This window comes from Zosterops lateralis (genome assembly GCF_965231275.1).
Source record: "Zosterops lateralis genome assembly, chromosome: 2".
Taxonomy (NCBI): domain Eukaryota; kingdom Metazoa; phylum Chordata; class Aves; order Passeriformes; family Zosteropidae; genus Zosterops; species Zosterops lateralis.
In genome coordinates, this window is record NC_139763.1 from 71,992,474 (window position 1) to 72,010,821 (window position 18,348).

Genomic DNA, 18,348 nt, shown 5'->3' on the forward strand with positions numbered 1-18,348 from the left:
TCTGTAGCTCTGTAAGCATGAAGTGAAAGAAAAAAGATTTTCTCTGAAGGATGTCTATGACTACTCTCAACTGCTATCTTTATTTGGACTGTTGGTTTCACGAAATTGCCAATGTTATCTAGATGTGTGATGAAAGATTTGAAATTCAAATAGATGTCTTGCTTTCACTTCAGTAATTATTTCTGATGTGTTGAGGGAGGTAGTGGTATTTCTTTTATTCTGTGCTATTTTACCCCCAGAAGGTCTTAGTTTTTAAGCATAAACTTTCCTAATGATAATTAAGACATGAGTATAAAGACATATTTCTTTTAGTGAGAACTTCAATAATAAGAATAAAAACATATAGATTAGTTTCAGCACTTCCTGCCTGAGTCTAGTTTGTCAGTTTTAGTTTTAAGATCAGCTGCACCTGAACCACTTTGCTATATCTAGTGATCTTTCAAATCTATTTGAACATTTACAATTATAGACAAATAAAGGATTACATTTTTAGTTACCACTAGGAAAATAAGTAGGGTAAAGAATCAACTAAACAACAAAAAAAGTTTGTAGTTCAATTCTAAACTTCTAGTTGCTATGTATGCCTGAGAACTTTTGTGTTAAACTAACAAATGTAATAACATACTGATAATTTTCAATTTGTTTATATTTTCAAACTAATATGGAATGTATTTGCTTTTAATTAACTCCTGAAAGCAAAGGAAGCTGATATCTGCAGTCCTGTTAAACAAACTTTTTTTTTCCCCACAAAAAGACAGGGCACAGATTAGACCTTTTTTCCTTGTTTTTCTTTTTCCTTTTCGCCTGAAGCCATTCACTAACTCTGCTCTGTGATTTTCACAGCTTTTCCCTTTTGCTGTAATTTCAGGGAGGCCATGCACTCAGCTGCAGCTCCTGAACCCAGAAAGGTTTGCCCGGCTCATTAAAGAAGTTATGAACAGTGTGTGGCCTGGGAGAGATGTGGTTGTACAGTGGTATCCAGGCTTAGAAGAAAAAAAGCACCCATCAGTTTCCTGGCTGAAGATGGTTTGGAAGAATCTATATATACATTTTTCTGATGACTTGAGTGTGTTTGATGAAATGCCGCTTATCCCCAAGACGCTGCTGGAGGAAAATCAAACATCGTTGGAACTGGTTAGATTTCGGAATCCATCACCCATCATTCTGGAAGACGAATCTGAGACTCAGCTCCCAGAATATTTATCTGATATTATTCAGAAAATTGGTGGAGTTGTACTTAAGAAACTGGATATTTCTATCCAACATCCACTTATAAAAAAATATGTGCATCCACCATTGCCAAGTGCTGTTTTACAAATGATGGAAAAAATGTCCTTACAGAAGCTATGCAATCAGGTTGCATCTTTCCCACCAACACATAAAGATGCTCTTAGGGCATTCTTAGCTAGTTTAACAGATGCAAATGAAAAAGAGAAGAAAATTATTCAGGAATTGCTAATATTTAAAAAAATTGAAAAATCATCTGATGAAAGTGTCCCTGTTTTTACTGGGCTAAAAGGTAGTAAGGTATTACACCACACTGCCAAAATTCCTCCTGGTGTAAGGTTTTCTGTTCCAATAATTGACAGCAGTGATGAAGCAACTATTCGCTTAGCTAATTTGCTGAAAATAGAACAGCTAAAGAGCACAGACTGCTTGAAGTTTGTTATAGATGACATAATAAGTGATTTTTATTCATATGATGAAACAGCACAGATAATGCAATGGATTCTTGAAAATCTGACTTTTCTGAAAAATGAGAATGCAGATGTGATAGATTGGCTGACACCACTAAAGTTTATTCAGATCTCACCAGAACAGATAATGTCAGCAAATGAACTCTTTGATCCTGAGGTAGAACTTCTGCAACATTTGTTTTATGCTGAGGAGGAAAGTTGCTTCCCCCCTGTTATGTTCACATCCTCAGATATTCTTCATTCTCTGAGACAAATAGGCTTAAAAAATGAAGCCAATCTTGAAGAGAATGACATTTTGAGAGTGGCAAAAAAAATTGAAAGTTTGCATGCTGACTCTAACACCAATCCTGATTTGCTGTTAAGAAAAGCTAGAACTCTCTTGACAATTTTGAACAAAAACCATATGCTGCTTCAATCACCTGAAACAAAAGCTGCGATGAAAAAGATAAAATGGATTCCTGCTAGTAAGGAAAGGCCTCCAAATTATCCAGGGTCCTTAGTTTGGAAAGGAGATCATTGTAATCTGTGTTCACCACCAGAAATGTGTGATATATCACACGCAATTTTAGTTGGTTCCTCAGTTCCTCTTGTGGAAAATGTACTGTTGGATGTAGAAAAAGCACTTGGCATCCCCACCAAGCCCAGCATAAAAGCAGTCTTGAAACATTTCAAGGTGGTAGTTGATTGGCATAGTTCTAAAACCTTCAGTGATGAGGACTACTATCAATTTCAGCATATCTTGCTTGAGATTTATGGATTTATGCATGATCATCTAGAAGAAGGCAAAGAAGCTTTTAAAGCCCTGAAATTTCCCTGGGTTTGGACAGGTAAAACATTTTGTTCCCTCACACAAGCAGTTATAAAATCAGTTCCTGATCTTGATCTCCAACCTTATCTACATTATGTTCCAAAAACTATGGCGAAGTTTCACCAGTTGTTTAAATGTTGTGGTTCAATTGAGGAGTTAACACCAGACCACGTTTCTATGGTCATTCAGAAAATATATCTGAAGAGTGAGCACTCTCTCTCGGAACAAGAGAGTAAGCAAAGCCTCCACATTATGTTGAGCATCATAAGGTGGCTGTACAGCAATCAGATCCCCGCCAGTCTGCACACGCCCATGCCACTGTACAGTGGCAAACTTCCTTATAAACTTGCAATGAAGCCAATTCATGAGTGCTGTTACTGTGACATCAAAGTTGATGACTTAAACGATTTGATTGAGGATTCTGTTGAACCCATAATTTTGGTGCATGAAGACATACCAATGAAAACCGCTGAGTGGTTAAATGTCCCATGCCTTAGCACAAGACTGATTAATCCAGAAAATATGGGGTTTGAGCAATCTGGTCAAAGAGAGCCTCTGACCGTGAGAATTAAAAACATACTGGAAGAATACCCTTCCATTTCAGATATCTTTAAGGAACTTCTTCAAAATGCTGATGATGCTAATGCAACGGAATGTAATTTCCTGATTGACATGAGAAGAAATATGGATATAAGAGAGAACCTTCTGGATCCAGGAATGGCAGCATGTCATGGCCCAGCTTTGTGGTCATTCAATAATTCTGAGTTTTCCGACTCTGATTTCCTAAATATAACTCGATTAGGAGAGTCTCTAAAAAGGAGTGAAGTTGACAAAGTAGGAAAATTTGGACTGGGATTCAATTCTGTTTATCATATCACTGATGTTCCTATTATTTTGAGCCGGGAGTTCATGATTATGTTTGATCCAAATGTCAACCATATAAGTAAGCATATCAGAGATAAATCTAACCCTGGCATCAAAATCAACTGGAGTAAGCAACAGAAGAGACTGCGAAAATTTCCAAATCAGTTTAAGCCATTTATAGGAGTTTTTGGTTGCCAGCTACCACTGACAGTAGAATCTCCCTACAGCTACAAAGGGACACTTTTCAGGCTGTCCTTTAGGACTCAGCAGGAAGCTAAAGTGAGTGAAGTGAGCAGTACATCCTACAATACAGCAGACATTTACACTCTTGTGGATGAATTTAGCATTTGTGGTCATAGACTGATAATATTTGCTCAGAGTGTAAATTCAATGGTTTTGAAATACTTGAAAATTGAAGCAGATGATCCCAGTGTGGCACAAGATGTTGTCACTATCAGAAAAAACCTGTGTTCTTCCAAAGCCTTGACTGCACCAAATGTAAGTGTTTTAAAGGAAGCAGCTAAACTCATGAAGGTGTGCAGCAGCAATACTAAAAAGCTTCCCACTGAAACGCCAAAGTCATCGTGCATCTTGCAGATAGTAGTAGAAGAATTTCACCATGTGTTTAGGCGGATTGCTGATTTACAGTCTCCACTTTTCAGAGGTACCGAAGATGATCCAGCTGCTTTCTTTGAAATGGCGAAATCAGGACAGACGAAAAGATCAGGTGATGAATTGCCACAGAAAACAGTAGATTCAACAACGTGGCTTATATGTTCTTGCATGGATGTTGGAGATGCTTTGAAATTTTCTTTGCATGAAAGTGGACGAAGACTAGGCCTAGTTCCCTGTGGTGGTGTAGGAGTGTTGCTGTCTGAAACCCAGGATCAAAAATGGATTGTGAAACCTAATTGCAACAACATAGGTGAAGTATTCTGCTATTTACCTCTGCGAATAAAAACAGGCTTACCTCTCCACATAAATGGCTGCTTTGCAGTTACTTCAAATCGGAAAGAGATCTGGAAAACAGACACAAAAGGAAGATGGAATACAGTATTCATGAGGCACGTTATTGTGAAAGCCTACATAGAAGCCCTTTGTGTTTTACGTGACATGGCAATCAATGGTGAGCTAGTTGACTACAGTTACTGTGCAGTGTGGCCAGATCCTGATTCAGTTCATGATGATTTTTCTGTTATTTGTCAAGGGTTTTATGAGGACATAGCTCATATGAAAAGCAAAGAAGGGATCAAAGTGTTTTCTGATGGTTCGTCTTGGGTTTCCATGAAGAATGTAAGGTTTTTGGATGACTCCATACTGAAACGACCAGATGTTGGGCCATCAGCCTTCAAGATCTTTATGAAGTACCTTAAAAAAACTGGTTCCAAAAATCTGTGTGCTGTAGATCTTCCATCCTGGGTGAAGACTGGATTCGAAGAAGCGGGATGCAAATACATATTATTGGAGAACACTTTCTCTGAGAAACAGTTCTTTTCTGAGGTATTTTTCCCTAATGTTCAGGAGATTGATGCGGAGCTACGTGATCCTTTGATGCGTTATGTTCTCAATGAAAAAGTTGAGGAGTTCTCAGGAATTCTTCGTGCTACTCCATGTATTCCCTGTTCATTGGATGGACATTCATTAGTTACACCATCAAGACTGATCCATCCTGAAGGAAGAGTTGCAAAGTTGTATGATGCTGAGGACGGAAGATTTCCTCACGGTACCACTCAGGATTACCTTAACCCTGTTATTTTGGTTAAACTCGTGCAGCTGGGAATGGCTAAAGATGATATTTTGTGGGAAGATCTGATAGAACGTGCAGAGTCAGTAGCTGAAATTAACAAAACTGATCATGCTGCAGCTTGTCTCAGGAGCAGCATTATATTGAGTCTTATTGATGAAAAATTAAAATCTAGAGATCCTAGAGCTAAAGAATTTGCTGCAAAATGTCAAAACATTCCTTTCCTTCCTTTCCTTAGCAAACCAGCAGGCTTCTCACTGCACTGGAAAGGCAGTGATTTTCAGCCTGAAGCAATGTTTTCAGCAAATGATCTTTTCACTGCTGATCATCAAGATATAGTTTGTCTCATACAACCAATTCTTAATGAAAATTCCCACTCTTTTAAAGGTTGTGGTACTTTGTCATTAGCTGTCAAAGAATTTTTAGGTTTACTTAAGAAACCAGCTGTTAATTTAGTCATAAATCAGTTAGAAGAAGTTGCAAAGTCATTTGATGGAATCACATTGTATCAAGAAAATATCACTAATGCTTGTTACAAATATCTGCATGAAGCGATGTTGGAGAGTGAATCAACAAAAGCCATGATAATTGAACAGCTAACAAACTGTAGTTTTATTTTGGTTGAGAATGTGTACGCTGATCCATCAAAAGTGTCTTTTCATTTGAATTTTGAAGCAGCACCCTATCTCTATCAGTTGCCTAACAAATACAAAAATAGTTTCCGTGAGCTGTTTGAAAGTGTGGGTGTAAGACAGGCTTTCACAGTTGAAGACTTTGCTGTAGTTCTGGAATTAATAAATCAGGAGAGAGGGACCAAACAACTAACAGAAGACAACTTTCAGCTCTGCAGGAGAATAATTAGCGAAGGAATATGGGGCCTCATTAGAGAGAAGAAACAGGAATTTTGTGAGAAAAAGTACGGTGAGATTTTGTTGCCAGATACTCGTCTTGCACTTCTGCCTGCAAAATCTTTGTGTTACAATGACTGTCCGTGGATTAAAGTTAAAGACACAACTGTTAAATATTGTCATGGCGATATTCCAAGAGAAGTTGCAGTGAAGCTTGGAGCAATACCAAAACGCCATAAAGCTTTAGAAAGATATGCATCAAATATCTGTTTTACTACCCTTGGAACAGAATTTGGCCAGAAAGAAAAATTGACCAGTAGAATTAAAAGCATTCTGAATGCTTACCCTTCAGAAAAAGAAATGCTGAAAGAGCTCCTTCAGAATGCAGATGATGCAAAAGCTACAGAGATCTGTTTTGTGTTTGATCCTAGACAGCATCCAGCCGATAGAATATTTGATGAGAAATGGGCACCACTTCAAGGACCAGCACTGTGTGTTTACAACAATCAGCCTTTTACAGAAGATGATATTCGGGGAATCCAGAACCTTGGAAAAGGTACAAAAGTAGGAAATCCCTGTAAAACTGGACAATATGGAATAGGTTTCAATTCTGTTTATCACATTACTGATTGCCCTTCTTTCCTGTCTGGCAATGATATACTTTGCATTTTTGATCCTCATGCAAGATACGCACCAGGTTCTACATCAACAAGTCCTGGCCGCATGTTTAGAGATTTAGATGCAGATTTCAGAACACAGTTCTCAGATGTACTGGATCTCTACTTAGGAAATCACTTTAAATTGGACAATTGTACAATGTTTAGGTTTCCTCTTCGAAATGGAGAAATGGCAAAAGTATCAGAAATTTCGTCAGTTCCATGCTCAGATAGAATGGTCCAAAATCTTTTGGATAAGCTGCGTACAGATGGAGCAGAACTTCTCATGTTTTTGAACCATATGGAAAAAATTTCAATTTGTGAGATAGAAAAAACAACAGGAGCACTGAATGTCCTGTATTCTGTACAAGGCAAAATCACTGACGGAGACAGACTGAAAAGAAAGCAATTCCATGCATCTGTGATCGACAGCGTAACTAAAAAGAAGCAGCTAAGTGAAATACCTGTACAGCAGATTACTTACACAATGGATACTGAAGACTCTGAAGGAAATCTCACCACTTGGTTAATTTGTAACAGGTCAGGCTTTTCTGCCATGGAAAAGGTATCCAAAAGTGTGGTTTCAGCCCACAAGAATGAGGACATTACTCTTTTCCCTCGTGGTGGAGTAGCAGCTTGCATTACTCATAATTACAAAAAACCCCACAGAGCATTCTGTTTCTTACCCTTATCATTGGAAACTGGATTACCTTTCCATGTGAATGGACACTTTGCTCTGGACTCTGCAAGAAGAAATCTGTGGCGTGATGATAATGGCGTTGGAGTAAGAAGTGACTGGAACAGTAGTCTAATGACAGCACTGATAGCACCAGCCTATGTTGAACTGCTGATTCAGCTGAAGAAGAGGTATTTTCCAGGCACTGACCCTGCAGTATCAGTGCTGCAAAACACACCTATTCATGCTGTGAAAGACACTTTAAAAAAGTTTTTATCCTTTTTCCCAGTTAATAGACTTGATATTCAACCAGACTGGTATTGCTTAGTGAAAGCAGTTTACAGTTGCATTTATGAAGATTTGAAGCGTCTTTTACCTGTTATGAGAGCTCCAAATGTTGATGGTTCTGATTTGCATTCTGCTGTTATCATCACATGGGTTAACATGTCTACTGTGAACAAAGGCAGACCATTCTTTGACAATTTGCTACAAGATGAATTGCAGCACCTCAAAAATACAGAATACAACATCACAACACGGAAGACAGTGGCTGAAAACGTTTACAGACTAAAGCATTTACTCTTAGAAATTGGATTTAATTTAGTATATAACTGTGATGAGACTGCAAATCTCTACCACTGTTTGGTAGATGCAGATATTCCTGTCACCTATGTGACACCTGCTGATGTCCGATTGTTTCTGATGACATTTTCTTTTCCGGATTCTAATTGCCACATTGGAAAGTTACCCTGTCGTCTTCAGCAGACAAATTTGAAGCTGTTCCATAGCCTCAAACTCCTGGTTGACTACTGTTTCAAAGATGCAGAAGAAAATGAAATCCAAATTGAGGGTTTGCCACTCCTCATTACTCTTGACAATGTTTTGCAAGTTTTTGATTCAAAGCGACCAAAGTTCTTGACAACATACCATGAACTGATTCCATCTCGCAAGGATCTTTTTATGAACACATTGTATTTGAGATACAACAATATTCTGCTCAGCAGTGAAGTAGCTAAAGTCTTTGATATCAAAAGTTTTTCTGAATTGTTATCATCTGTGCTGCCTAGAGAATATAAAACTAGAAATTGTATGAAATGGAAGGAAAACTTTGCAAGCGAATCTTGGCTTAAAAGTGCTTGGCATTTTATCAGTGAGTCTCTAAATATTAAGGAAGAGCAAGAAGATACACAAGCAAAATTTGATGGTGTTATTGAAACTTTGAAGGACTGGACTTTGCTCCCAGGTGTAAAGTTTACTGTCTCAGCCAATCATCTGGTTGTGCCAGAGTGTGATGTTTTGCTGCCACTCAGCATCATGCATATAGCTGTCTTTCCAAATGCTCAGAGTGATAAAGTCTTCCATGCTTTAATGAAAACAGGCTGTATTCAACTGGCATTGAACAAAATCTGCTCCAAAGACAGTGCTTTAGTGCCTTTGTTGTCAGGACGTACAGCAAACATAGATAACCCTTCTAGCATTCTGAAAGCCATACAATATATGGTACAGACATCAACTTTTAAGACTGAAAAGTTAGCAGAAAGTGACTTTGAGGCTCTCCTAATGTACTTCAATTGCAACTTGTGTCATTTGACATCTCAGGATGACATTAAAATTTTAAAGTCTCTTCCATGTTACAAATCAATCAGTGGCCGATACATCAGCATTGCAAAATATGGGACATGTTATGTCCTCACGAAAAGCATCCCATCAGTGGAAGTAGACAGATGGACACAGTCGACTTCATCGGCTTTCCTTGAGGAGAAGGTTCATTTGAAAGATTTGTATACTATGCTTGGCTGTGTCTCTGTGGATGATCTTGAAGTGTACTTGAAACATCTTTTGCCAAAAATTGAAAGTCTGTCTTATGATGCAAAATTAGAACACTTGATCTACTTAAAGAATAGGCTGACTAGCATTGAAGAAACTTCAGAAATGAAAGAGCAGCTGTTTGAAAAGCTTGAAAGCATTTTGATCATTCATGATGCAAGCAATAGGTTAAAACCTGCAAAGTACTTTTATGACAGGACTGTAAAAGTCTTCGAAGTTATGCTGCCTGAAAAATTCTTTATACCTCAAGATTTTTTTAAGAAGCTAGAGCAACTTACAAAACCAAAAAATCAAGCTGCATTCCTTCCATCATGGGTAACTTTTCTGCGACATATCGGATTGAAATTCATCATTTCCCAGCAGCAGTTACTGCAGTTTGCCAAGGAAATCAGCATGCGAGCAAATACCGAAAACTGGTCTAAGGAAACACTACAGAATACTGTCGATGTTCTCCTCCATCATATATTTCAAGAAAGAACTGACCTTTTTTCAGGAAACTTTTTGAAAGAATTGTCTTTAATTCCTTTTCTGTGCCCTGAGCGAGCTCCAGCAGAATTTGTGAGATTTCATCCTCAGTATCAAGAAGTAAATGGAACTCTTCCTCTTATACGGTTCAATGGGGCACAGGTGAACCCTAAATTCAAGCAGACTGATGTGTTGCAGTTGCTGTGGACGTCATGTCCTATTCTCCCTGAGAAAGCAACACCTTTAAGCATCAAAGAGCAAGAGGGGAGTAGTCTTGGTGCACAAGAACAGCTTGAGCAAGTTTTAACCATGCTGAATGTTAATTTGGACCCTCCTCTGGACAAAGTTATCAATAACTGCAGGAACATATGCAATATAACAACTTTGGATGAGGACATGGTGAAAACTAGGGCCAAGGTCCTAAGAAGCATTTATGAGTTTCTCAGTACAGAGAAGAGGGAATTCCGCTTTCAGCTTCGAGGAGTTTCTTTTGTAATGGTGGAAGAAGGTTGGAAGCTCCTTAAGCCTGAGGAGGTGGTAATAAACCTTGAATATGAATCTGATTTTAAACCTTATCTTTACAAACTTCCTTTAGAACTTGGTACTTTCCATCAGTTATTTAAACATTTGGGTACTGAAGACATTATTTCAACAAAGCAGTATGTTGAAGTTCTAGGTCGCATATATAAGAGCTCAGAGGGAAAGCAATTGGATCCCAATGAAATGCGCACAGTTAAAAGAGTAGTTTCAGGCCTGTTCAAGAGTCTTCAGAATGATTCTGTAAAGGTTAGGAATGACCTTGAGAATATGAGAGATTTTGCCCTTTACCTCCCCAGTCAAGACGGTAGGTTGGTAAAGTCTAGTATCTTAGTTTTTGATGATGCACCTCACTACAAAAGCAGAATCCAAGGTAACATTGGTGTGCAGATGCTTGTTGATCTTAGCCAGTGTTACTTAGGCAAAGACCATGGCTTTCACACTAAACTGATAATGTTATTCCCTCAGAAACTGAGGCCTCGCTTACTTAGCAGTATACTCGAAGAGCAGTTAGATGAGGAGTCTCCCAAAATTTGTCAGTTTGGAGCATTATGTTCTTTGCAGGGAAGGTTACAGTTACTGTTGTCTTCAGAGCAATTCATCACAGGACTCATTAGGATTATGAAGCATGAAAATGACAATGCTTTTCTGGCTAATGAAGAAAAAGCAATAAGACTTTGCAAAGCTTTGCGAGAAGGTTTGAAAGTTTCCTGTTTCGAGAAGTTGCAAACAACATTAAGAGTTAAAGGGTTTGCTCCTATTCCCCACAGCAAAAGTGAAACATTTGCTTTCTTGAAGAGATACGGAAATGCAGTAATACTGCTTTACATACAGCATTCTGACAGCAAGGACATAAATTTCCTCTTAGCATTAGCCATGACATTAAAATCTGCAACTGACAACCTGATTTCTGATACCTCGTATTTAATTGCCATGCTGGGTTGTAACGATATTTATCGGATCAGTGAGAAGCTTGACAGCTTAGGAGTGAAATATGACTCTTCTGAGCCATCAAAACTTGAACTACCAACACCTGGCACTCCTATTCCAGCTGAAATTCACTACACACTTCTAATGGATCCAATGAATGTATTTTATCCTGGTGAATACGTTGGTTACCTTGTTGATTCTGAAGGTGGTGATATATATGGATCATATCAGCCTACTTATACCTATGCAATCATCGTGCAAGAAGTAGAAAGAGAAGATGATGAAAGCCCCAGTTTTCTAGGGAAGATTTACCAGATTGATATTGGATATAGTGAATATAAAATCGTGAGCTCCCTTGACTTGTACAAGTTTTCCAGACCAGAGGAAAGTTCTCATGGGAGGGATAGCACACCTTCTACCCCAACCAGTCCTACAGAATTTCCAGCACATGGACCAAGGGCAATTCCACCTATCTTCACTGGTAGAGAGAGCCACAAAACAATGTCCTCAAAACACCACTCTCCAAAAAAGATAAAGTCAAACTCTTTGCCAGAAATACTAAGAGAAGTGACGTCTGTGATTGAACAGGCTTGGAAGCTTCCAGAATCTGAAAGAAAAAAGATTATTAGGAGGCTGTATCTTAAATGGCATCCAGATAAAAATGCAGAGAATCTTGATATAGCTAATGAGGTTTTCAAACATTTACAGAATGAGATTAACAGGATGGAAAAACAGGCCTTTATGGATCAAAATATGGACAGAGCCTCAAGGAGACCCTTTTCATCTTCCGCTTCACGATTTCAGTCAGATAAATTTTCATTTCAGAGATTTTACACTTCATGGAATCAGGAAGCAACAAGCCACAAATCTGAAAGGCAACAGTATAAAGAAAAGTGTCCCTCCTCCACAGGGCCATCCTACTCCCAACGCTTTTTCGTCCCACCTACATTCAGGTCTGTTGGCAATCCTGTGGAGGCACGTCGATGGCTTAGGCAGGCCCGAGCCAACTTTTCAGCTGCACGGAATGACCTTCACAAAAATGCCAATGAATGGGTGTGCTTTAAGTGCTACCTTTCTACTAAACTGGCCTTGATTGCAGCTGACTACGCTGTGAAGGGCAAGTCAGACAAAGACGTAAAACCAGCAGCCCTTGCACAAAAAATAGAGGAGTACAGTCAGCAACTTGAAGGACTTTCAAATGACGTTCAGACATTGGAGGCTTATGGAGTAGATAGCTTAAAAACTAGGTATCCTGACTTACTTCCTTTTCCACAGATTCCTAATGATAGGTTTACTTCAGAAGTTGCTATGAGAGTGATGGAATGTACTGCTTGTATCATAATAAAACTTGAAAACTTCATACAACAAAAAGTATAAATGACTTGAAGAGGTTAGGGGACTGTTTTGTCAAGAATTTAGGTGTTTCATGTGGTGGGATACAAATGCAGTTGTGCAGATTATGCAACGTCCAAGAGGTTAAATGGTGCCAAGCAGTTCAGAAGTGTAGTGAACAAAGGTGGATGGAACCGAGGTACTTAGAACTCAAATTTACTTAAATGGGATTTTTTTCTTAACTGAGCCTGCTGTTAAGCAAAGTGTAAAACCTGAATACTTTTTAGAATTTGCAAGGAAATTGAGCTGCAAAAATTAGACATATGCACAACATTGTGATTAATTGGCATATTATTGAACTGCACTTTATATAACCAAAGCTTAGCTTTCTGTTAGATGAAGCCTGTAATTATAAATCCTTATTAGATTTATTTCATTTAATGTAATGTTTCTGAAAGGGTAATGTCAGTTTTCAATGTACTAATCTTAAGACTGGACATACAATGAAATGGTAGATGGGGTGGAAGTTAAAATAACTTTGGAGGTATTGCTCCAAAGCATATCTGTATTCTTTTGTGTTCTGTGGACATTCATGTCACTCATAGTAATACTCTTATCAGCTGGATCTGATTATAGATTTGCTGCAGCATCACACTGCAAACATTTAAAGGATAGTTTAGTACCTGTAAACTGGTACAGTTATTTTAATGCTGAATAATGATACTTGATTTAACATGCCACATCATGTCATGCATTGATTGCATTTACCTTATTATAAAAAAAATGAAGTATTTAATTTACTTTTTTTTAGAGCCTGTCATCTTTTGTTTAATGAAAAAGCATGTGGATGATATAAAATCTGTGAACATTATTATATGGTGTTTTATGATTTTTTTTGGAACACCAAAGCTCAGTTTTCAGATGCCTAAATGCTCGAGTTCCCTTTTTTTCCCCTCTGTGTGTGTGCCTTTGTGTGTGTACATATATATATATTTTTCCACAACATTGGTAATAGTACAATTCAGTAACTCATTTTTGGTGTACACAGAGCACTGTTTTTTGTTACATGTTTAAAGGTGCTGCAATATAATGCTGGTTTTATTTCGTTACTCACTACAGCCCTTGAGAAATCTGATTATAAGTTCACACTCTTTCTTTTATAGTTTGTAATACTTTTGGAAATGTCATGCAGTATGTTCGACATTAGCTTTTTGTAAAAAAAAATTAATTAAAAAATAAAAAATGGAAGGATAATGCTAAAAGGAAGGATTTTTCTTTGCTGGATCAGCCACATTAAACATAAATGTCAAACATTTTCCAGTGGCATGCCGTTACACTTGTCTACTTTGACAGCACAGTGAAACCGCAATTTAACTTATAAAGGAAAATAAACAGCAAGCTTGCAGGGCTGATACAGCTGCAATAGTGTTAAACAAAAATAAAAAATCACAATGAGGTCTGCCTCAGTTTTAAGTAAATTATAAAGGCCTTGTTCTCAAAGAAATGTGACATTTAGAAAATGATACTGCTTCTGATTGTGGAACCCTATTATTATTATTTCTGCTATTAAATTAAGTGCCATAAATTTAATAAAGAAAAATGCAAACATATACTTCAGTCCAATGTGTTTTGGTTTTATAATGTAAGCTAACTTGACCTATTATTTGAAGCTTTTATATAGGTAAATACACAATCTTTTTTTGATTAATTCTAAATAATTGTACAAATACTAAAATACTATTGAAAAGGAGACTTTTTTTTTTTTGCAATGACAAATGTTTGCAGTTTTCTCAAAGAAATTGTACATTTTGCTGATTTTTTTCAATAAATAGCATGTAAGTAAAACACAAATCCTGGTGTGCCATGAAATAAATCAGTTTAGTTAATTCCCTATGTTTTTAAAAAAGATTCCTTTGTTGTTCTTGCTTCATGCATTAAGTCAGATGAGTAGTATTCAGGGTGAGCAAAATACTTGAAAAGGAAAGAGTTCTCATGCTTTTCATTTTAAATGGAGCTAAAATGTAAGGTCTCATGGCAGCATGCAAAAGTGTAACAGGAGCACCATGAATGCTTTCCTGTTTTTACATGAGCACTTGAGGAAGAAAATCTTCTAAGTGTATAACTGTGTTTTATAAGCAATTTATGTTGTCTTATCAGGATTATTTTTATGAACTGTTAAAATGGCTGTGCAGAACCACTAAACTATTCTGTTATAATTTTTATTTTGCTTATTTTGTATATACTGTTGAGAGCTGATACTGAGAAAAAAGTCCCAGTTCTTAGGATGCTAATGGTCTGAAGCAATTTTAAGCACTGAATCAAGCTGAGAAGGAAAACTTGACCGACACAGAAAAACTAATTAGTTGTTACTCCTGAACTGAAATTAACAATAAAATTTACATACGGCTGCAGAGAGACAGGCAAGAGTGGTGTCTCAGTTGGAAGTCTCTGTTTCTTATTTGCTTAACTCACTGTAACAGCTCGCCTAAATAAAGAGGCTTTGTGAGACCAGGAAGTCATATTTTGACAGAACATGATTTTGTAAGTGCCATTTAATTCCTGATTAAAAATAAAAACAAATAAAATGCTTACTTCATTCTTCCTTTTGGCTCAGCTGTGAGCCTTGGCAATGTGTCTTATGGAAGCTTAGAACAATTAGGATGTGATGATTCTGTAGTAAGGGTCTGTAGAAGTAAATGATAAAATGTAGCTTCCACAAAAATATATTAAACGTAATTCAGCACATTAAGCGAGGTTTCATTGGAGAAAATGTCTTTTCAATCAGGTCTTTATCCTGCCTTCCATAGGTACTAGCAGTTAATCTAGGAAAAGCAGCTTCAGTTCTTGTTTCCCAAAACTGCAGTTGAGGAATTTAATGAAAAGTCAGTGGTATAGGAAGCTGATTTAACTATACATTGGACAGCTTAAATCTAAGGAACTGCTGTTGGAATAAACCTTGATAGGCTTGTTACTATCTTGTGCTTTAGAGCCTTTCCTCTCAAACAATGGCATACACAGCTATTCTAAAAAGCACGGGACACTTGCCTCAGCAATTAGTGACAAGAAATACTTTTTTTTTGATTCTTGTGTAGCTGATTGCCAGAAGAAAAATAAATTGTTTATTGTGTAAAAAAAGCAGTTTTGCAGTATTTGTACTCGAGTCATTATCACTAAAGTTACTGTAAAGACTTGTGAAATAGGATTTAAAATTTTCCATAAGGATTGCATTCACTTGGTACTGGTATACTTCAGTTGCTTTAAACAAGGCTGTAATTAAATACATTGTAATTTCTCCAGTTACAAATTACAAATCCATTGCAGTTTCTCCAAGTAGAGGAGGGTGGTACCACCTTTGAGATTTTCTGTTACTGGATCTAAACTCTTTGAGAAAGGCTGGACTGGTCTTGGGGAACAAAGGCAGAACTAATAGTTCAAAAATAACTAAACTTGGCATCCAAAGTAAATGTTTTCATTTGAAGAAGACATACATTTTTTTGTCACATGTAGGGATTTGTCAATGAATTTTTAATCAAAGCTCTTTATCTTTTCTTTGGTTTGTTTTCTGGATGATTAATTCAATAGCACTGCCATAATTTCTTTGTTTACTTTCACCTACTGATTACTTAATCTACTGATTAAGACATAGGAATTCTAGATGTCCAATGAAGCCTAATTGTAAAGTGTCTTCTAAATTCTGCAAAGTACATTTTTAGTTGGGACCAAGACTTTTGTTCATATTTTTAAATAAAGTACATTTCACATTCTTAGTCTTGGAAAAATAATTTTGCTTTAAAAATGAAAACATTCATTTGTGTTACATTGAATACAAAAGTGGAAGCATACTGTTCAAAATGTATAAAGTTTATTCAATAACTCAGTTTCCAATTATTGAAATTTCCTTTTGCATAAAGCTATATAAAGATAGACAAATGCAAATACTAAAGACTGTGAAATGCGAAAAAAAAGGCTCGTGTTTGGGCAATCACCAGTGAAGTCTTTCTATCATTTTTTCCACTGTGTAACAATTGCAACCAGTTGCAAGAACTGCTGTAAACAATTCATTTTGAGGGAGTAAATATGCAAGCAAATCAGTTCACAATGTTGGTAGTGATTTTTTTCTCTTCTCCATTTGGATAATACTTTTGGAAATAAACTAAAGAACTGCATACTCTTACTTACCTGTGTGCCATAATTTTCTGTTACTCTGTAACTATTTACTGAAGTTTGATTCAAGTAGAAACAGTAATTTTGAAGTATTAGAGAGAGAGATCCACATAGAGATGATTCATGACTCATTTCATCATCAGAAATGATAATTTAGTGATGTATGAACTATGTTGAGATCAACAGTAATTCAGGTTGTAGCATCGGCTGATTACACTCTGGTAATTTTAGCATAAATTCTGTTTCTCTACTAACCACACCTAAAAGAAAAAAAATAGCGACAAGATGTCACCAGTCATGCTTTAAAAAATGTGCACAATACAAAAATGGAACAATACTTCTGATGTCAGTGTTGTACATAATGAAAAGAAGAATGAAATTTAAGCAATGAAAAAGATCACGTTGGTGATTTGGGTGATGGCAGTGCCAAGGGTACAGCAGACCTCTTTAGGTTTTGGTACTACTCAGAATCCACCTGAACTGAAGCAAGTCCAGAAGATTTATCTCAAGAAAGGTGGTAGTTATTTCAGTGTCTAAATGAAGTGCCAGCACGCTTACTAGTGTTACCAGCCAGGGGCCTGCATCCTGATTTTCCTATGTCTTTAGGGGTCAAGTTATTCTTGCCTGGAAAGCCTCAGTTTAATCCTTTGCTGTGAATTAATTGGCAAATCACATTTGAAAATGTACCTCCAAACCAAAAGCTTAAAATGTTTAACTTAAAAGTGCTATACTTCTATTGCCAGCAGAACAAGCAGATTTTAACTATTTTGCAGTATCTGGTTAACATTTAGAGGTTAGACTAGGTAAATTATTTGTTTGATACTCCGTGGAAGTGGGCATATGTTCCTTGATGTCAGAATAATGGCTGAAATTTCTAAGGACTCAAGTCCCAGTTTTGCTGTTAATACTACACCTGTAAGAGGTTGGTGACATTACAGTTCTCCAAGTTACTTGTAGCAGCAGTTTTTAGGTGTCTGGCACATGCAAGGTATTTGCTGACCTTTATTTTAGGACTCATACATAATCATTCAATGATTAAGCTAAGTATGCTTGTATTTTGGTTTGTAAAATCTTGTGCATGGAGCTGGAACCACCTAAACTGACTTTAAAGGAATAATGAAGACAGGTTTCTGTTAAAGCGTGCCTCAACAGAGGGTTTAGCTGTAGAGACAGATATAGTCAAGAAATAGGGTTGTGGAGATAAATATTTCTCTCCTTATGGCCAACTCACTCCTGAAGACAGGAGTGAGTGAGTGAGTCTAAACCCAAGAAAAGGGAATTTCAGATATGGAAGAGGTGTGGCTTCCTACTTCTCCTTTAGGCAGTGTAACAGCACTTGGAGCACTCTCCAGATAAGATGTGAAACCTTGCTTCACTCGCCCAAACTCACCTTGTTTCCTACTTGTGCTACTGAAGCTCTGAGTTTGCATTAATTGCTGAGGGCTCCACCTGCTGCTGAAGGGCAGTTTTGGTTCTGTACATGAGACTCAGAGAAATTGCAAAGGCAGCCCTTGAAGCAGTGACTGCCCTGGGCTTTACCGCATTAATTGTGGAAAATGTCAACGGGGGACTCTTTCTCAGCTCAGGCTTTTGTGTGTACCTGGGGATCTCATCTGAGTGTTGGTTTCTTCCTTTGTTCACCAGAGCTAAAGTAGCAAGTTTTAAAAAGTTAGTGGTTATGTTGTCCTGGTTCTTCTGTTTTAAGGATGATGATTTTTTTTTTTTCCCCAAAAGGTGGATATTCGTGGTTTACTATGGGTTAAAATCCTTCTGAAAACAGACACCAAGGCACTATGTGAT

The 18,348-nt window shown here is 37.2% G+C and overlaps 1 protein-coding gene across 1 annotated transcript in view; it reads left to right on the top strand.

Moving 5' to 3' along the window:
* The window catches only part of SACS (sacsin molecular chaperone), a 30,890-nt gene extending 12,553 nt beyond the window's left edge, over nt 1–18,337 (top strand). Inside the window, exon 6 of the mRNA XM_083855636.1 lies at nt 869–18,337. Within this exon, the coding sequence (XP_083711762.1) occupies nt 869–12,429 (11,561 nt within the window). The 3' untranslated portion in view covers nt 12,430–18,337. The remainder of the gene's footprint in view (nt 1–868) is intronic.
* The last annotated feature ends 11 nt before the right edge of the window (nt 18,338–18,348 follow it).